At 36.9% G+C, this 21,489-nt stretch overlaps 1 protein-coding gene and 2 long non-coding RNA genes across 6 annotated transcripts; 2 read left to right on the top strand and 1 right to left on the bottom strand.

Annotated features, from left to right (window-relative positions):
- Positions 1-2,122: 2,122 nt before the first annotated feature.
- On the bottom strand, positions 2,123-5,857 carry LOC116206420. Of its 3 annotated transcripts, none has more exons than XR_004156675.1 (6): positions 4,220-5,857; positions 4,062-4,140; positions 3,920-3,976; positions 2,869-3,170; positions 2,418-2,680; positions 2,123-2,345 (listed from the first exon to the last, which is right to left on the bottom strand). It is a non-coding gene; the product is annotated as an uncharacterized LOC116206420 (long non-coding RNA). The 3 variants fall into 3 exon arrangements; XR_004156676.1 differs by having other exon boundaries at positions 2,123-2,680; positions 4,220-4,602; positions 4,709-5,857; XR_004156674.1 differs by having other exon boundaries at positions 2,123-2,680.
- LOC116206421 lies at positions 4,906-6,204 on the top strand. The gene is made up of 4 exons (XR_004156677.1): positions 4,906-5,041; positions 5,158-5,286; positions 5,569-5,683; positions 5,851-6,204. It is a non-coding gene; the product is annotated as an uncharacterized LOC116206421 (long non-coding RNA).
- An 8,520-nt stretch (positions 6,205-14,724) lies between these two features.
- LOC116202543 (bidirectional sugar transporter SWEET1-like) lies at positions 14,725-16,968 on the top strand. Of its 2 annotated transcripts, none has more exons than XM_031534125.1 (6): positions 14,725-14,879; positions 14,977-15,013; positions 15,302-15,397; positions 15,543-15,822; positions 15,953-16,072; positions 16,407-16,968. In XM_031534125.1, exons 1-6 carry the CDS (start codon positions 14,846-14,848, stop codon positions 16,593-16,595), a joined length of 756 nt encoding a protein of 251 aa, XP_031389985.1. In that variant the 5' UTR covers positions 14,725-14,845; the 3' UTR covers positions 16,596-16,968. The 2 variants fall into 2 exon arrangements, with proteins under 2 accessions (XP_031389985.1, XP_031389986.1); XM_031534126.1 differs by having other exon boundaries at positions 14,767-14,892.
- The last annotated feature ends 4,521 nt before the right edge of the window (positions 16,969-21,489 follow it).

The following is a 21,489-nucleotide window of genomic DNA, read 5'->3' as shown; positions in this document are numbered from 1 at the left end:
GACTTCTTCGAGCGGCTGCTTCAGGAACGCCTTTTCCGTCTGAGCGTCCATGGTGATCTGATGAACCTCCCAGAGCTTCCGGCAGGCGGCTGTATACATACATATATAAAAGTAGTACCTGTGGGTAGTGCGTGATGAGCATCTAATCATATAAAAAAACTTCAAAATCAAAGGCACCAAAATCCACATTGATTCTTCATAGTTTCTTTTTCATCGCAATACTTCTTCAATTATCTCGTAAACAACAATACATACATACAATAGGGAAAAATATATATAATGAAATAATTTATATATCTCATATAGGGTTCAGTTCATTAATTAATATGCCCACATGAAAACTGAAACAAAGCGGATAATAATATCTGTACTTTTAGCCCATTAATTAATACATACAATTTATTTTTAGTATTATATCAATTCGAATCAATTGAAAAAAAGATTACTTCAAAGAAGATTTTCAGTGTAATCTTATTATGAGATGGAATAATTTTAATACTAATAATAATAATCTTTTTACAGGTGCATGCTTTTGATTAATTTTACTAGGGAAGGAAGAATGTTCTCCATGTTTGCTAGAGGGATCTGGCACGCAGCCATTGATCAGCCATTTCAGAAGAGGTTGTCGACCCCTCTTTCAGAATAGGTACCATCTTTCCCGACACTTGGAAGGAGCTGGAATAAGTTAGTTAGTTAGTTAACATTTACAGTACAGAAACCTTGCTAATATATACTCTCCGCGACACTTTTAATTTCTTTGGAACTAGAAAATCTCCAACTGAAAGATTAGGAAACTTTTCATTGATCCTCAATCCCATCCCTAATATATCAATCCCCAATGCAGCTTTTTCTCACTTATGCATGTTCGGGTTGGAAGACATATGTTGGTTGGGGGATAGAAAGTCAAGACTAGAGCCGGGCTGGGTTGGAAGAGAATATGTCGGGCCTCCGATAAGGAAGGAAGAGAGAGACCTGGGGGTTACCTCTTTAGGGCACAATTTTTGGGGCATTGTACAAAATAGTTGGGGGACAGGTTGGTGCGAGCACGGTTTTGGAAGACTCCTCCTGCGACCCACATCTTTCATCGCGTCTGGTGGGATGGAAAGAAATTGAAAGTTGTTTCACTCTTCGACTCCTCTTAAGTGGATAGACAAAACATATAACTATATTACAATTTGCATATACAATAGACCTCCTGTTTAATTAATCAAGTAAAGCAACAGACTATGTTGGTATGTGCTTGGATGAATAGTATTATCGGCAAACTGATCTAATCGATCTTAGGGATTGGTTTATGGGGATTGATTGACTATATGTATGATGCTGGTATTGGCCCTGTTGTCTTTTGGGTTGAATTGTTTTTTACGTTTCGTTTTCCCTTCATATATCTTTTGATTGGTCATTTTGACTTAAGTTGCGAGTGTTGTAGTAGGAATTAGTGTGAGTTAGTGCATGTGCATGACTGAGTGTGTCGAACAGATGCCATGATCGTCATCATCATCATCAAAAGCATAAAGGATGATGGAAAGGGTGTGACAGTAGTTTAATTCGGGAGATAAGGACAAGTATAATTACCAACAACCTCAGGGAAGATCTATTATGACACTTCCCCAACCTCAGGGAAGTCTGTCTAGCTATATGGAAAAAAAAATTGGCTTCAATTTCTTGTGATGTCTCTCATTTTCTCTTTGAATGACGGAGAGTATCGTAAAAAGGAGAGAACAGATCACGTTGCGAATTGCAGTGCACAAGACACGTTGTGAAGTGTCAATCGGGCCTTATCGAGCAGAGCCGACAAATCAGAATTGCTGGAGTCGTTTGCTATGCTTTATGAAGTCTGATTCGCTCATAGTGTGATATGATCCTCTTTTTGTACAACTCTCTTATATGATATATGATAATAGAACATTGATTACAGATAAAATATTGTCCCCCGTCTACCAAATTACCTATCAGCAATCTCATTTTTCAGATCTGCTCACATATGATGTTGAGTATAATATGTAGTACCTTGTTCTTCCATTATCCACCTTCTTATCAACAAATTGTTTTCGTACGTCCCGAAAAGAGGATCGTATCACACTATGAATTAAGATAAAAGTTATAGTTCATACCTCTAATAACTTGCCACAAGAAAACGTCTTGTAATTCATAAGATGAGTAAATGGTTCAATATAACAGTGTTTCAGGCTCATCCCTTCAACATAAGAGGAACATAGACCAAAAATGACCACTATGATAAGCAACCCAAATTTCTCTTTGAAAAGTGAGATCCGTTTCAAGTACAGACAACTGAATACGAGCCTTCTCCAAGCTGAAAAAACTTCATGAGCTCGGGGTTGTTCCTGAAAATAAGGGAGCTCATGAACCAGACCATATTTCTCAGTAGTAATCAAGACAGCACAAATTCGACCTACATGAGTAAGTAGAGGCAATCTTTAATTCCGAGTCCAACATCACTCAAGAGATGCCATGCATAAACTGGCACGTTGAATGCGCGGCATGGGGCTGCAAGCTCGGATCTATCATAGACTCTTCATGGTTAAAATATTTTTACGCAACTTTACTTAGACTATTATATGTCTAGTTAGAACAATGAGGGCCTTGCCTTTCATTCCTCTTCATCGTCATCTTGATTATTCTTGTGAGTGTGCTTTTGAGCAATATACAGTTCTGCAATCTGTATGTGAGGGAAGAAGGGGACTTGTAAGCCATCAATCTATTCCTTGTAGTAAGAGGAAATGAGGTTTTTATGTATGGGATCAAAATTCAAGCTCATTCCGCCATGATCTATCACTTCAGGGACATGAGTAATCAATCCATCAGATTGTTCAGTTGAATGACAAGAAAAGGAAAATGTTTACTCACTTGTTCTGAAGAGGTTTCTTGCTCAGGCGCTTCGTCTTCCCGGAAGCGAAGCAGACGAGGTAAGCTGAGAGAGACCCTTTTCCAGAAATAAAAGTTGATGAAACTATAAAGTATCCAAAGCAACCCAACAAGTTATAGATCTCTGACTGCAGAAACCATGAAAAGTGCAGATACACATCGGTTATTAAAGCAATAACATTCTGGGCATCACTGAGATGAGCAAACCTTCTCAAATCTACAATGCCCACTGCAGCACGATGAACAGGGCTAATAGTTAAATCTGCGGCTTTCACCTCCCAAACCTGTAAAAACATAGATAAACATTGTTGTAAGAGAATTGAGAAATCAAATAAAGCTCAACAAGAAAAACCCAAACAGTAATTTAATTTCCCACCAAAAGAATTTCCGAAAATAGGAAAGTTTCTGCACTCACCATTGCTTTCTAACTACAATGAATAACAGGTACAAGGATACAATGAATAACAGGTACAAGGGTCAAAACAAAGTGTATTAAATTTTCATTGGGTTTATACGAACTCGAGCCCATATCTACTTAAAAGCTCAAGCTTATAAGTAGTGATACCCAAGCCATATATTAACCCATGTATTTTTTCCGATGTAGGATTTATCCCATTTTACTTCTCAACACCCGCCGTCACGTGCAACGTGTGGTCTATTTCTGCCAACACGTTGTCACGTGCCCTTAAACACCCGCCCTCATCAATTGACCTCGAGCCGGGCTCATCTTCCATACTCAGGCGAGGGGGGACACTAACACGAGGCGCACTCTTGGCTGCACTCGGACAGTCAATGCGCATACGCGCATAAGAATGCGAAAGCGTAACCCGTTCTGATACCATATTAAATTTCCATTGGGAATATACGGACTCGAGCCCATATCCACTTAAAAGTTCAAGCTTATAAATGGTGGTACCCAAGCCATAAATTAACCCATGTATTTTCCTTTTCTTTTTCGATGTGAGATTTATCCCATTTTACTTCTCAACAAAGTGCGAACAAAGAAAAAGCACACAATCGATCGCAGTTATACCTCAGTGGGCTCGAACCACACATCTGGGCTGAGTGTATATGAATAACGAAAGTATGGCTGCAATTCACAATGAGCTACCGTGTTAGGAACTGAATCTACTCACGAAGAGAGAGAGGGAGAGGGAAGTAGCAAATAGACACACCTTTGGCTTAGGGATAACTAACTTTGGAGCGAAGACTGGCAGATCTTTCTTCAAAGCATTGCTTCAGCGAAACCGGTGCCTGCCAATCATTGATAAGCTATCAATACTGTTGAGCTTCAACTTCATCATCATTGATTGCACAAACTATTTTCACTCACCAATTTTGCAGATGCTTTCAATTTCTTCCTTGTCTCCATCATAATAAGCTAGTAGAAAATGCACCATATATGCCTATACAGATGTATCAGTGCCGATCAAGAGCTTGATTTTAACTTGCATCAAAGATTAAAGAAGGAGGAGAAATGCCAGCTTGGGCAATCAGTGAGCTGCTATAACTTAACTGATGATATTTGGATGAAAGGAAACGGAAATTCGAGATGTAATCCAATGATATATTTTGGGTCAAAAGTTGTGCTTCGTGTTTCTACAAGCAATAATTCAATGATGTGTTTGGCTGATTATGGCTGCTTCTGTTTTAATTCGACTGAATGACTGCCTGCCTGCTTGTGCCCGCTCGAATCTAAGATTCATTCTTTTCCTGCTGCAAATTTTCATTCACTTCCATTCCCGATTAGAAGTATATATAATATGTAGTTTGCAGGTGGAATATAGAAAACTTATTCGATGGCAAAGTAGGGTATGGTCACCTGTTTTTCATGTAGCTTAGGTATATCTCCTCCTTTAGTGAAAAACAAAGTCCGGCTCTTGCACCGGTTATAACCTCAAAATATCGAATCAGTGTATACGTAGCGCAGCCTTCCTTCCTCGAGCTTAATTTCTAGATCTGTAAAATTAGAGAAGAATTCCGCTCCGCTAGCTGCCATGATGATCATCACATTAGTAAGCCAGGGTCAAATTTTAGTTGTATGTGCACTGACCTATTCATTACTTTCTCATGAATCGACTGCCACCACCCGATCTTCCCCGGGTTGACGCCCAAAGAGATGCAGTCCTACTCAGCTAAGTTGAAGAAAAGCCAGGTAAGTAATATATAACTAATCAGTGAATGAATGCAAGCACTTCTTTCTCGTGGCTCGTTCTCCTCCTAAAGGGATTTTCTCATCCTCCCCTTTGTTCTGATTGGCTTAAAATCTAGGGCTTCGATGTTGATGACTTCTCTCATGCCGTTGGCCACCTAATTCAACCGGCTCGACCTGGCCAAATCGACCCTGTCCACTACAACCATTTTCTTCACCTTGCTGTTGCTAATTGCCGTGCCTACCAGGTTATCTCAGGCTTGTCGGCTGATGTTTTTTTGTTTTATTTTTATTTTACACACTGCGCTGGCATCTGTTCACTTCATTCTTTTGTGTTGATTGCTTGTTTAATTCTACTCGGGCCCAACATTAATCGCTGTACCTTAACTGTACATGCATAGTTGCTCATAGCAATTCAAATCCCAGTTCAACTGTGATGATATCTCTTTTGGCTGGTTAGTGAAAATTGAAACTGAGGCTGGGCTCACCAATCATAAGAATAATAACTGATGATCTTTCTTGCCTCTCAGTGCACGTTGATATGCAATCCCGACTTCTGAAGCCAAATTATGAACCGTGAGGCAGTGGTTATATTCTCTATATGACATTCGAGGCCCTGGATTGTGCAGCCGGTACTGTTAAAGTGTATGAGGCTCGTGTGTTTGGTTTGCTTCAACTCGATCATTCATTCTGCCACTTTTGCAGGCTTTATAATCAGTCGATTGAGTTCCCCATTGACTTTTAGTTTTAACTTGACTAAACTATAAGTTGTCCCCCCTCATTAATTTAGTTTGTTCTCCAATTTTCTGTAGGGTCAAAGATTATACCTGCGATGCCTCGTGGTGTCTCTGCCCCTTCTCGCCCCGTGATCTTGGATTTTAACCGCCGACGGTCTGGTTTTTTATTAGAACCATACGAGGAGGGATTATATTTCTGGTTTGCTTGCCGGTTCTGTAGGAAGGTGGGAAATTGTAAGTTATGCTAAACGTGAAGCAGCTTTGACTGGACAACTAACAGCTAACTAGGTAGCTGTTCCGGGGTTAGCTTGGTCCCGAGATGAGGAATGATGTAGTAGAAACGGAAGTCCATCGACTTTGAATAGACATACTACTTATATCCTGATCAATGTAATTAAGCAACGGTTAAGCTAATGACGTATACGTATGCGTTCCTCTCCCGGGTGGAAGGATGTCAATTTTCTATTCCATCTCTAATTATTACGGTTCCGGTTGGTATGTGTACGTATATAGACGGCTTAAAAGTGAGTCCTGCAGATTTTACGTAAGCGATCCAAGAAAAGAAAATGACAGGTCATTTACGTAACTTCTTAAATAAACAGACAAATTTCAACCGAAAAGCAAGCAAAACTGGGATTTGAATTATTAAAGAACAAAAACCAGAAGAAAAAAATTTGCATGCTTGAAATTATTGGTTTGCAACTTTAGCCATGAGAGAAAAAAAAAATGAAATGATTGGTTCAGGTTTCGGTCACATGATAAATTGGGAATGAGGAAATTAATACATACACATCCTCATTTTCTTCAGCTTGCTTGCATGCACACTCTACGCCTGCATATCTGTTTATTCATTTGTGTTGATTACTCCTTTCGTTTAATTCTTCTACTCGGTCTAATATTTTGAATAGTTAAACCTGAACTGTCATGCATAGTTTGTACAGTGATACAAATCCAACTCTCCTGTAAAGATCATTTCTCTTTGGTTGGTTGGCTGATCAAAATTAGAACTAAGGATAGGGTTGTTAATCTTGAAAATAATAACTAATTTTGTTTGCCTTACAGCCCACGATGATGTGCAATCCCCGACTTCTGAAGTCGGATATTTACGAAAGTTGTGGCAGTGCTTTGGATTTTCTCTATGACATTCGAGGCCTGGGATTGTGTTTTAGATTTTTTTTTTTAAAAAGGAAGTCTAGTAGAACAAGAACAATCTCTTTTGATTTATATTATACCGCACAATATGGTTTTTGAACTATTTTGCGGAGATAGTACAGATCAATTTAATTTAATTTTACCATGCAAAATTTTGAACTTTTTCATGGCATGGTGCCCCGTCGACTTTCGGTCAAAAGTTGAACGGTCTTTTTTATTTTAAAATTTTTAAGGGCCTTATTAAATGGGTTAAAACTTAAAAGAAACTGCAGGAGTCCAATCAAATTAAACAAAATAAACAGTAAAAAGTAATTTTAGAAAAAAATAAAAATCCAAGATGTGATCGGAGAGAAGGGGGTGCCTGCTCATTGATTGAGCAGGCAAATGCTTTCTAGACGAAGATTATTGAAATGTTACTTTTCCTAAAAAAAGATATTAATTCACCTTGAAATGTCAATTTATTTGAACAGCATGAAACATAAATATGTATGTTTATAATTCAATTTTATTTCCTACTAAATATTAATTACATGTAATGTGATAGTACTTTATCAGATATGATCAAATGGCTGAATCCTTCGATCTTTGAAGTAAGTTTTTTGGAAATTAAGTAGGTAAATAAATTAATCTATTTTTTACGCATTACATAAGCGTGGGTCAATGGCAGCTCGAATAGTATTTGTTGTCTTAAGTTTCAAGAATAGAAAAAAAAAACTTGGTATTAAGATATATTTAGAACTATAAAATTCAAACTAACAATTATCACTTAATTTAATTTCTTATTTTATATAAAATAAATTTAATATATAGAGTAAAAAGTAAACTTTGTATATTATATATAAATATTTATAGTTATAAAATCCATCCAAGTTAACAATTTTATTGAATTCAATTTAATATTTTATGAACATAGGTTCAATATCCCATTATAAAATATATATTTATAAATAAATTATATACTACGTGCACCTCCCAGGCCTACAAACACTAGTGAAAAAAAGAAAGAGATTGGAACAGAACAGACCTTTCATTAATTTAATTAATTTATTAATTAATGGTCTCGAGTCCGAATCTTGTAAATAGAGAAAATTTACGCTGATATAGTTTTACCTCTTAGTAGATCAGTGCAGCTTAACTAGATTAGTCAGGGCTCATTGAATTTCCGAATATACTCCTAAAAAAATTATGGGAAAAGCAAACACAGTACAGAAAAACTATGCTTATTCTCTAATGATCAGGGCACCTCCATGACTAATAACAAAAGAATTTTTTGTGGGAAACAAATTCTATGTCAGTGATCTATTATTCATCCGTCCCTTTTTATTCCTTTACCAAGCCAAGCAGGTGAAAAAGGAAAAAGGAACACGAAATACAAAATAAGTAGAATGTCAAATGGAGCACGAAAGCGTACTCTATCTTTGGCTGGATTAAAGATTAACAAATTGGAGAAATAATGTTCAGATGTAAACCGTAGGAACATTGACATTCCTGTGAGCCTCAGTCGATCTTCTTTCATGCATCGAGACAGCTTTTTTATATGAATATGATACCAGCAGCAGGTTTTCTATTCTGTCAAATGATCCTATTCGAACACACGTGATGCACATTAAAAACATGAATGTTTGGTCAAAGTTCAAAGATCATTAATCGCATAAAGAATGAGAAGATGTACTGAGCTGGGAGGTCTTCGGCATGGCACGCAGTTTGATCTCGACTTGAGTTCCGATCGATGCACTTTCTGCAGAGGTCGGTTCTCGGCTGAACTGTAACTTGCGCCAAAAAAAACTCTGCAACTCTTTTGATTGGGCAGCAGCGCACGAAGATAAAACTTATCCTGTTGTGGTCCATTTGCTGTCACATTCTTGACGAAAGGAATCTACTACTAAGCAGAACCCGATATGGAGTTTCGTTCGGTTTGTAAGAACAAATTCAGGAATGAAGCCAATGCAAGTCAAAATCCGAGCAGATGAGCTCTCTTTTTTGCTGTCATTGTTGTTAACATTATTGGTAGACGAAGATGGGTTTTTGGACCCTCCAAATCCATGTAATCAGCCTCGTCTTTCTTTGTTATGGTCACTGTCAGAAGCAGGAAGACAGTTCTTCGAGGAAGAAATTCCTCTAAAAGAGAGAGTTACCAGAAAGGTTGAGTAACTGTTTTGAGACGCTTGTTTTGTAAGATGAATTTCAGAATTCAATTGAGTGAAGTAAACATCTGTCCGGCAAATCCACTAATGCTCTGCTGGCCACTTTGGCCTTGTTAGGCGACATCCCGGCGGTAAGATGAGCTGACATGGCCATGCAACTGTAGATGTTCTTTTCTACGATATTTGGCTGCATCGACTGTTCAGATCAGGTGCAAGCCCAAGCATGAGCATTGTGTGTCGAGATACAGATATTAACTTGGGGAATGAGCCACGAAATAATGTCATCCCTGGCACCAAAAGTGGCGCTGGTAATGAAGAAGAATAACAGTGAAGATTGAAGAATAACAATGACTATGATTATAATCACGAGACAGGAAAGGCCAATGCACAAGTCAATAAAGTCTGGCAGTCTAGTCTATGCCTCATGTGGCTCTTTCTGGAGACGGGGGCCATTGCCAATTATTGATTTTCCAGATCAGAAGAGGCTAATGTAAATGGGAATATCCATTGTAATAATTTATGGCGGCCGTAAAGTTGGAGATCTGCAATCGAGACGTGTTAAGCCAAGTTCAAAACGAAGCTATAGGCCAAAAGGTTTTTTCTGGTTTCCAGCATGGCCTACAGTACATATATATATCTAGTGTAGCTCGGGAAGTTGATAGGCTTTCACGAGGTCGATGCCATTTATTGATAGCTCAGTTTTGGGTTTGGCTATATGGCTTCAGCAACATTTTCACTGGAATCGACCAATAGTGAATAGAGGGAATTCATGGACATGAATTCTTCGATGCCTTCCAATTATTGATTTCGAATTGCCCATAGAACAGGGAATCCAAACGGTGCCTAGTAATTACATGAAAGCGAAGTGACCCCTTAAGGTTCATAAAACTGTCTTCTTCCTATCCTCAGGCTGCAATAGGTTTGCGTATATGTAATACGAACCGCATGTTTCACTTGTACACAAACAGAATGTATGCTGACAACGAACCCTCGATTCAAAATCCAAGAACAAGGGATAAAGGGCAACGAATTCAGTCTTTCATGTAGCAGCACATTATAGCACTGAATCCGACCGCGAAAATGAAACTTCACGTTCCAGGCGAAGTGTTGCGTATGCATTGTGCCCTGATAAGTCATATCGCGATGCAGTTGCGAAAGACATACATGTTATTAACTCTCATGTCCCTGTCGAGTCCAGGGACAATGAATGCAGGTTCTATCTCCTCTTTGCGGCCAGACCAGGGCGACGCTCTCTGGTGCACTCCCGACCAGTGATTTCGTATTTAGTGTGCTTAAGAGTCCAATTCCCTGCAAAGTCAGCCATCAAACAACGCCTCCTTTATTACATGACCAGCTGCTTGTTCAATCTAGTCGTCGATCGGGACGCGCATTTATGCCCTGTGGGGCCACACATGATCCAATATCTCAGTCACTTCCAGTTCCGCAGCAGCCCGTTAAGTTCATTTTCCGATAGAAACTCTGCTATACATATCCTTATGTGGGAATCGGAACACGGAAAAAGGTCCTTCCTTATTGGTCAAGGATATGTGTCGCGGATATCTCAAAGCTCAACGGACCCGGGCCCACTAGGTACACCGGGTACCGTCCCCGAGTTCATTGGTCCAATGAACTCTGAACAGAGTACCACTTCGCAATCACGCTGAGTAAGTCCAGAAAGTGATTCGGATTTATTAAGACTAAATGAGAGGTCGAGACAAGAATTTAACGTGGAGCTTGGGAAAGGAACCTCGACTGCCCTCGTGCGAACTATGGTTGCATACTCCTAAGGCTACAACAGATGTAGGTAGGCCACCATTTGCAAGGTCCCCGATCATCCTAAGAAAGCAAAGGAAGAAGTTTGTTTTAGAAAGATGACAAAGGGAAATAAGTAGAGAGGCATGGTTGTTGAAGTCACTTATTTAATGGGGTCATAATGTACGTAGTTGAAAACAAATAATTATAACTATTCAATAACCCGTAATCCAAATAAACAGTTAATCTCTTTATTAGTATTTTCGGATTAGTTTTTTTATTTATTTACTCTATTTCCTTTACAATTTTAGACTTTAATTATCGTATTTGCTCTTCTTCAAATAGTAATCGCTCATGATCCCTTTCTATCGAATACTCGCGAGTTTAGAATTCCCGATTAAAACTGTTGTTTTTTTCCTCGATGATCATATAACATAGTGATAAGACCAGAAAATTGACGAGCGTCGGGACATTTTCAGGGATGCAAACGAATATTTTAATTAAAAAAATCCAAAAAATGATAAGGCTAGTCTGAAAAAAATAAAATAATTAAAGTAAGAAATGATTTTTGTAGCATATATTAATGTTAACGGATTTGATCGAACCCACCTCTTCCTCTTCCTAGTTCCAGCATGAGGCCATAACCTTCTTTTGGCGGGAATTGAATAGAAAAATTTGGCGTGCAATGCATAAATTCTGAGGGAAATGATTCTATGAAAAAAATCGTGTCTTCAGATTTCGAGCAAAAATAGTATCATATTTTGGAAATTTTAGTTTATATAAGCGATTTTTTTATCTAAATCAAACGCTAAAAGATTAGTTATAATTACATTCCTCATCTTCCATATTCGAAAAAAAAAACAGAGAGAAGATTAACAACTCAGTTAATATTGATCTTATAATTACTCCAACGTTCCATCTAGTTTAATGTAATTACTACATATTTACATGTTGAAAAGCCTACATGATATGCTTTTACATTTTTATTTTTATAAATATAGCGCCAATGAACTATTTGGGATATACAATGTAATTTATGTTGCTAATAGGGGAAATGACCCGTTGCTTTTTCTTTTTTTTTGGGGGGGTGTCCTACACATTATTTGGTTAAAAAAAAGGGAACCGAAGACACTTTTTTTACCAAAAGATAAAAGACATTGTAAAATTTTTACTTGATTATAAGTTATTGAGCTCATCTTTAATGTAAAAGTTTGAGCTAATATGTTCACATGGTAACATTTTGCTTTGGCTTCCAAATTCGTGCTGGAATTTTATAACTATGAGATAGGCTTCTTTTACCACATTCATGCGAGAGGAGGAGGGATGATTGACTATGAGGCAAACATTCTCTCTGTACTTGGACTGAACTGACCGTAAGTTTTATACTTGGGCCTAACTAATATGAGATGCACAGTTTGACTATCTTGAAACTAAGACAAGCAAAAACTCACACGAAAGTGTAATTCTTTCTAAGCCACTGGGCTTTCAACTCAAAAACTCAAACTAACACCCTAATTATTTTATAAATCTATAATTCTTTTTACATTTTTCTTATATAGGTTAGTCTCTTATCGTTGATTCTTAACGGACTCTCTCTCTCTCTCTTCTTTTCTTTTTGGATGTAAACGAAAATGTCATTTGGATTGCTAATATGGCGTTTGGTAATGAAGTGGAGCTAAACTCCACTTTATTCCAAATATTTATATATAAATTTAAGTGGGGTTGTAATGATGATTAAGAAAAAACATGTATGAAAATTTATTATTAAATTGATGAAAAAAATAAAAAGGTAATGATTGTTTTGTTGAATTGAAGGAAAAATAATGAATAGTCGGGAGAATTCAATAATAAAAAATTAGTAATAATAATGTTACGAAAAAGTATGTTAAAGCAGTTATTATTATATTAAAGAAAAAGATAAAAAAAAATTAATGATTATATTGTTGAATTGATGGAATTGTAAAGTGGTGTTAAATTCCACTCCATAACCATAGGAGATCTCACAAATATCTTTTAGCTAAAACACGAAAATGGGCTTTCTTTTTCAGAATAGAAATGATACACACATATATGAATTCCTCTTGTTCTGCTTTGCAAGTTGACTGATTTACTACTTACCTCTCTTTATTTTATTTTTTCATTTATTCATTTTTTGTCTTCTTGTAAATGTAAGTATTTTCAGGTTGTTTTGTTATATTATATACGTAAGATAGACTGTGGAAAAGGGGTGTGTGTTTCTCGTGACCCCAAGCTTAGGCCATGGCTGTAACTGATCAAACGTTACCTTCCGGATCCCCGTTATATGAATGATATTATACGGTTGATTTGGCAGTTTTGGGACTTTTTATTTTTTTTTTTTTTTATTTTTTTTTGGGAAAGAGTTGAAATGTTCGAAATCTTATTAATTTTGATTAAATATCAGAAGCTAAAATAATGTATGAAGATATAATGTACTTCTCGGTATGTATGACTGATCGATATTTTGTCAATATGCAATAAGCTAAGATGCCAGAAATTTGCTTTGATTTCATTTTCTAGATAAGGATTAATTTATTAATCATAGCGAGGAAACGGTGGAAGATCACTCAAAGTCTTCTCCATGTATTCAAAGTTTATTAATCATGGCAAGAGACTGTAACATAATTTAACCAATCCAAGCTCGAGCATTCTTTCTTTTTTTTTTTCAATAGTAATTAACTTTTTGTAAATATATTTCTCAATCATGATAAAGGGTACGTACATGCATTAAACATTCTCATATTTATTTATGTTTATATATCGTACGCATTAGTTCAAGAAAATGAAAGGACGGTCGACCAAAATCCCGTAGAATTACCGCAAATCTTACGTGTCAGATTTTGCCAAAAGAATGGAGGCCTCTCGTGGTAAGAACCCGCATGAAACCATTTTAATTACCTATAATAGATAGATAAGTTAGTTTTACGGAGGACAAAACGCACCTGGTCGAACTCGAACAATCAACTAACTGCGGGGGGAAAAATAATTAGTATATGAACTGATCGAGTGCATAGTTCTCGTTTAGTGTTTATCTTCCAGAACAGGAGCCGAGACACACTGTCCCTCGATCTCTTCTTACACCTTAACTACCTCAGTCAAAGTACATAATGCGTGAACTTGATCAATACCATAACCTTATTTGAAACTACTTTACAAGAACCTCAATTAATTAATTAATTAATCTCCTCTCTTCCTCCCGCTCTCTCGTCTCGGACTGCATAAATGTCACCGATGATCTTTATTCAATAGCCTCGCCGGATAATAAGAGCTACCTTGTTCTGACTTTCCGTTGGTCCTATCTCGAAATGACGTGGTGAATTAAATTGCTGCAGTTAGTTATAGATAATTATGGCAATATATATTCCTCAGTCGGTTAACGCTCATTTCCCGGTTGTTGCACATTTCAGTCGGTTGCTTTCTCACATTATATGACGAAACGAGATCGTCCAAGAATCTGTTCACACAGACGACAAAGCTATAGAAACATAAAGCGTGGTATTTCTCCTATCAGAAATTGGATTCCAAGAGGTGGATGATATCATATGTTATGCTTGCTCGATTTTATATTTTTTGGAGGACGCGCCATTGCTGCAGGGTAACCAGCAGTGCAAGTGCCATGCTCCCTGCCAATTCCCCGCCACTGAACCCATCCTATCAGACCATCCCACACAGACATAGAACACAGCCTAGAGACAGAGAAAGAGAGAGGATATAAGGTCCATAAAAATAAAAAAAAATAAAAAAATAAAAATAAAAATCCATTCAAGCTTCAATTTTTTTATTATTAAATTTCCTCAATTTTTTTAATTTTTTTAATTTCTAGAGAGAGAGAGAAATAGAAGAGGCAAAATTGTTTTATAGCTTTCTTTGATCGTACATGCTCTGCTTCGCCTGTTCTATATAAACCCCGTCTGGTTGCTGCACTGCACCGCTTAATATCCCCCTCTTCACTCTACCCTCACCCATCTCTTCCATTCCAAGAAGAAGAAGAAGAAGGAGCAGCCATGGACGTCCTGCATTTCTTCTTCGGCATTTTCGGTGGATTGGCAACGTCTTTCCTTCTTCTTGTTCCCATCGCTTCTGCCCTTACAGTTCAAGAAATCTGACTGCTCTGTTTTCTGAATCATTTATGCAGGAAATGCAACTGCCCTGTTTCTCTTCCTGGCTCCAACGTAAGTTCTCTTTCTCTCTCAGTCGAGGTTGACGTATAAAGATCAGTTCTTGATGGGTTTCTTTAACCAAAACCAACCGAGACTCCCGTAGTGTTGGCGGGCTAGAATCTCTCTTTCATGACCAGAAACCGAAAATCTTTTCCTCTAAGAAAACTCGTTTTGTGCTCCGGCGTCGTCGGATTCCTAGCATAATACAGTTCGTTCGTATAATGCAAAAGTTACCATTTTTATTTTCATTTTAAGGTTAATGATTTCTGCTGAATGTTTTGCGGTTTTTGAATTGGAAAGGATCACATTCAAGAGGATATTAAGTAGGCGGTCCACTGAGGATTTCTCCGGCATTCCCTACGTCATGACTCTGCTCAACTGCCTCCTCTCGGCTTGGTAAGTCATTAAAGTTTCAAATCTTAAACCAGGTATAAGTATTGGGATCGCGGCAGAAAAATGTAGAAAACCAAGATCGTATATGTGCTTTTGTGTTTATTGATGGGCTGGTGCTTCCCGCAACTCGTTCGGTTGGTGTGTGCAGGTACGGGCTTCCTTTTGTGTCGCCGAACAACCTCTTGGTGTCAACCATCAATGGGACCGGTGCGGCGATCGAGTCCATCTACGTGCTGGTCTTCCTGATATTCGCTCCCAAGAGGGAGAAGGCGAAGATTCTCGGGCTCCTCACGTTCGTTATCGCAGTTTTCTCGGCCGTGGCCTTTATCTCCCTCTTTGCCCTCCACGGCAACAAGAGGAAGCTCTTCTGCGGCTTTGCCGCCACCATATTCTCAATCATCATGTACGCGTCGCCTCTTTCGATCATGGTAATAAGAAAGATGCCCCTTTTCTCGACCGACCATTATCTTTTGGCACTATTTAACATTTTACATGAATTTTCCAGGGTAAATTCTGATTTTACTGTCAAACTCAAGTCGGATTAACATTTTTATGCAGAGATTGGTAATTAGAACAAAGAGCGTGGAGTTCATGCCCTTCTTCCTATCATTGTTCGTGTTCTTGTGCGGCACTTCGTGGTTCATCTACGGTCTGCTCGGTCGTGATCCTTTTGTTGCTGTAAGTACATGTTGCGAACATTTATCTCATTATTCTGATGCACTTCTTAGTATTTATAAAACTGCATCATTGAGGTTCGATTCTTAAGAAATTATTCTAGTATTAGCTGAAAACCAAACTCGAGCCGAACTAGGCCCACTCATACATGTATCTTCCACAATAATCCTGCGTGGTTTTCAGTTACTTGAGGTCAAGCTAAATCGATCAGTGTTAGGGGAGAGCCCTCCGACCGAGCCAATTGGTTTGGCTCGGGTCACATTCTTGATGCATTGGGACATTCGATTTTTTCATTGCTTACGGTGATTTTTCATGGGTTGGGCTTGCCAATTTGCAGGTGCCCAATGGGTTCGGGAGTGGGCTTGGGACAGTGCAGCTGATTCTGTATGCCATCTACCGCAAAAACAAGGGCGAGCCCAGGAAGGCCTCCGATGGTGATAGGAACAGCTCGTTGGAGATGGATGAGAAGGACCACAAAGCAATCAAGAAGCCGAACTCGAACCAGTTCGACAAGATCCCAGTCTAGCAAGCTCCTTATCCTGCACCACCGGTGACAAGGTCTCCTCGCATGGCAAGATCGAGAAGTTGAATGGACTATGTTCTCACTAGGTACCGATAAATAGACAATTTGAATGAATCAACCAACCAGTTAACATACCTATTCACAAGCCCCAAAGAAGCGCTGCTAGTATAGGAATACTAATCGTCGATTACTGCGGTTAGTGTTAGCGCAAGATCAAACTAGCCTAAAAACATTGGCCCCTTTTCTTTCTTACTTTATCGGAATTCTTCATTTTGATTTTTCAGCTTCGGTGTTTAATTTTGGATCTCTTGCTTTGTAAGCCTTGGTTGATGACGTGTGACATCATTATGAACATTAATTGAATGTTTTCTCACAATGTTTGTCTGTCTTGATGCGTTAGCTAATTAATAGCACCTGCAAATATAAAAGTAAATAACAATAATAAATATTTTCATGGTCAAGATTTTATTTTTGACTGATGAAATTAAGCAAAAAGAGGCAGGGCAATTAATAATTATAGACCAAAAATTAAATTTGCACTGAAATTAAATTCCAATAAGCAACAGAATTTGTCTTCTTTGGAACAAATTTTAAGGTGAATTTCTAGTTTAAGGTAAAATAAGAATTCTTTTTTTTTTTTGGTTTCCCATTAAAGAAAAAAGAATAAAAAGGAAAATCATTCAAGGGAGAGATGAAGTTTGCTTCGGCAGAGAACGTTCAGCAGCTCTGGTGCTCGACTCTCCCTCGTCCCTCGCATTTTTCCTTGCATTATTTCACACAATTCTTAGTTCTCTATATCGGTTTCCTGCAAATAGAACCAGTTTTCATGTTTCGATCAAAGAAAATAAATGCGAATCGAAGCTCGTCTTTCGCTTTCCTATTTTTCTTTCTCTATAGAATAGGAAAACCCAGAAATAAGACACTCTTGTGATCTTAACTGTACTCACCGCATTTATACGAGTCCTTAGACTATAAGATTGCATGGCCGCATGAGCCTGCGAACAAGAACACGACAAGGAAGTCATCAGAACACGTATAGTAATTTGTCTCGTGCATGAAGCCCGTCGATCACTAGATAAATTGGTAATAATCTCCTTACGACATCTTAGAGAAGCAATCGATAACAAAATCACGAAGGGGGAAAGTGAGTTATATGTGGAATTTATGTACCCTTGCCAAGTCCCACCTCTGCTTATTATCGGAGACAACCGAGGATTCCCCTTCGGCCTTGCTGATAGGAACCTGTCGGCTTTCCATAGTAATGTAAATACAATTTGGAGAAAGGTAATGAGACCAAGAGGGTAAACAAATTTTGTGAGAGAAAAGGGCAATGAGATTGAAACGAGAGTAGGCCTTGGTTTATTTATATGTCCAATGGGGACATGTTTATGCACATCTATAGTTGTCCGATTTCAACTGGCATCTAGGAAGGGCAATTTACTTCTAATAAAAAAAATCCCGAGAAAAGGCGTAGATGTCACATTTCGATGTCTCGTAGGAAAAGAAATATATTGGCGCATTTGGTTTCAGAATTAAAGTAACTTTGATTTTGATTGTGGAAAATGACAAATGATTGTCTAGTGTGTTGAGTTAAAGTTAAAATTAAAATTTTTTACTTGGAAAATGTATATTTTTATTATGTAGTGTGTTGAGTTAAAGTTAAAGTTAAAATTTTTTGTGATTTTAACTGCGAAACCAAACATCTCACACCATCACATAATCAAAAATCTAAACGGAGCTCTCTCGCGATATCACGTCATAATTTATATTAAAGAAAACGTTTATATATTTATTAAGAAATATAATTAGGCAAATTAGAATACAAAATGGAATATATTCTCAACTTGAACATATTGGTTAAATTAGAGGAAGTAGAATATACATCGGAATGTATTCCTCGATAGGGCATATTAGTAGAATTATAGTCTAACAAGCGCATTTGGAATCTGCAATGATTTATATTGTAATGTTACGTAAGTATAATTAGGGTGCAATATTTTATAGATAGGGAATTTTTAATTAATTCTTAAGAGAATAATTATGTATATATATTTTGCCGTTTTGCACAAAGAAGCAAAACTCTTCGTTTTCTATGAGGCTTATAACATATTTGTTGATGAATAATTTCTGAAGGCGTAGGATAACTCTTTTTTCATGTTCAGTAACTTTTTTTTCACATTCAGTATTTTTTTTTTCACATTCATTAGGTTTTCATTTGCTTCATTAAATCTATTCATACAATCATTGGCACTGCTCATGCATTAGTTTGAAGAGTTTATTATTCGGTGGAATAGTTGTGATTGCCATGTGGCATGTAGTTTTTGTTAGGTGGCTATCCCGATTGTGCGAATGGTTGAAAATTGAGCTAAATAGAATATTTATAGAAAAAATAATTATAATGCAATATATAATCGTTTTCATTATCGTAAGAAATATAATTATTTTATTCGAGTAAGTATCTTAGATAACTATCTTTTCCACTTATTTGCCTTTTAAAAATAATTATTTAAGATTTTACGTTTTCTTATACTTCGCACGTATATTTCTTCTTTTCCGACATAAAAATTATTTTTCAACTTCAAATTGTATAATTTCTAATGCTTTATTTTCCTAAGATATTTATCTTCGATCATGTGATTTCAGTATAGGATATAAAATCCGTTCTTAGGATATCAAAATTTTGCTCCTTCATGAGTAACAGTCATTCTCCACTAATTCATTTAATTTTTAAGTGAAGCACTTTTAATTCACAATCTACTTTTCTTGGATAAGAATTCATATAATGTATTTAATTTTAAATATTATTTATCGTTAAATATTCCATGTAACGCGCTTGTTATCACCTAATTACAAATTAAATTAAAGTTTCCCACTGTATTAGCTTCTGAAGTTTTGCGGGCTCCATTAAGATAAATGAAAGCTATATATCATTATGGAATTTTGAATTGTACACAAGAAGTAATCGTTGACAACTAATCAATTATAGTTATGTACATATTCACCATACCTATACATACCATATAGAAGATAAATCGACCTCTTAGGTTCGGAGGAAAATTCAATTTTTTACTCGTGGTTTATAGAGTTCATATACTCTCGATCCACCAACGTATATTGATTTAAGTGGTTCAACCAATATTCCCCTTAAATAAGGTGAGTTCGAATCTTATAATTAAAGAAAATCTATGTTATAAGAATTTTATCCCTTAGTAGGCCATTCTAATTCAAAACTAAATTAGTTAAAGCTCATTAAGCTTTCGAATAGGTGGGTCTAGACTAAAAAAAAGACAATATACTTTCAATCTGAGTATATCTTATACTCTCGGTGAATGGATCATTTCTGTACTAGTCTTTTACCATGCCCCCTGCAATTATTAACCTGCTCGAAGATTCAGATGGCTCCGTCAATCTATCTATACATATTGATTCAAACTCCTCTCATGGAAGCAATCCGTTCATGTGATGAGGAGTTTGTACGTAGGCTTCTCGAGCAACTCCTCAGTTCGTGATTGATTGCTCCTTCCCGTCCTTTACTGATATTTATATAAATTAATTTCAAATAATTATTTAACTGTCGATTTTACATTTCCCAAATCTCATCCAATGAATTTACGTTCCTTGAATCTTGATCAATGGAATGAATTTACTATAAGCCATCAATTCATTATATAATTTCTAAAAGTATATTGTACAAAATATTAATCAAAATATATGAACATAAAAGCCCTTGCGTAGCAGACTAGTATGAAGATCCAGTCGAACTTGCGCTCGACATGATTATGCCAATAATTAACGTCATGAATAACTGTGAGACTAATTTCCAATGGAGAAGCAGGGAAGACATGCCCCGAATTCAGGAAAAACAACCATATAAATTTGCCATAAATTGCTTTACCTTTAGGGCAACCATCTCCTTCTATCTTTTCTGCAGGTTGAGTAATGGCCATTAAGTGTGGATTTGGTTTTGCTTGGACAAGATCTTCGTTTTTTAAACTGACTCGTCTACAAATTAAGGCGCTCCTACATTTGTGTGACTTTCTATTAGATTCGATTAAGATTCATGTCGTAACCTAATCTTGACTCCAAAAATTATCCAGGATTGGGTAGGCATATCAAAGAAAAGAAGTTTGACCAATTCTTTCGATGCCGGCAGTAAAAAAAAAATTCATATGAGAATTTGCTTATGAAGATTAATGAAAAAAAAAAAGGATCTCTAACTAATTTTACCTCTTAGTGGGCCGATCTGGCTCGAACTGAAATAATCAGAGCAATGGGCTTCCTCATACAATGGTACACACCGAAAAAAATTAGCCAATTTTACTCTCTCTTTTTTAACTAAAAAGAATAGCCAATGTTTTAGAAATTTAAAAACTCGTTGCCTTATAAATGAGCTTCATTTGGATGTGATCTCTGTAATTTCGTTCTTCGACTGTTGTGAATCTGTAATTTTGTAAAATTCATAATGAGGCCTCCTTGGACTAGTACGGCATATTTTCTTTATTATTTTTTTTTCGGTTACAATTACAACTAGCATGCATGAGAAGGTCTTATATGCAACGGTGGTATCACGTAAGATTATGCCACAAGACACATAAAAAATATTTTTTTTGCCAACAATGAATTATTTTTGTCAAAAATAGATTTTTTTTTTTACATACTAAAAATCAAGATGACAAATCCTTATTTGCTTGTGGCATTGCTATATTATACCACCATTGCATACAAGACTTTTTTAGCACTTAAGGCACTTTGTATTCATTATCTATTAACTGAAAGTTGATACATGCACATAAGTTCGTGTTAGATTAGATTTTGCCGATCATTCTGTGAAAAACCTTCTTTGATATGCAACGTATAGACGGAGTACAAGAGGCTATGAAGATGAAGTGATCGGCAT

The sequence above is a fragment of the Punica granatum genome, chromosome 4, assembly GCF_007655135.1.
Source record: "Punica granatum isolate Tunisia-2019 chromosome 4, ASM765513v2, whole genome shotgun sequence".
Taxonomy (NCBI): Eukaryota; Viridiplantae; Streptophyta; class Magnoliopsida; order Myrtales; family Lythraceae; genus Punica; species Punica granatum.
The sequence above is the reverse complement of the archived record's forward strand: the minus strand, read 5'-3'. Positions and strand labels throughout refer to the sequence as shown.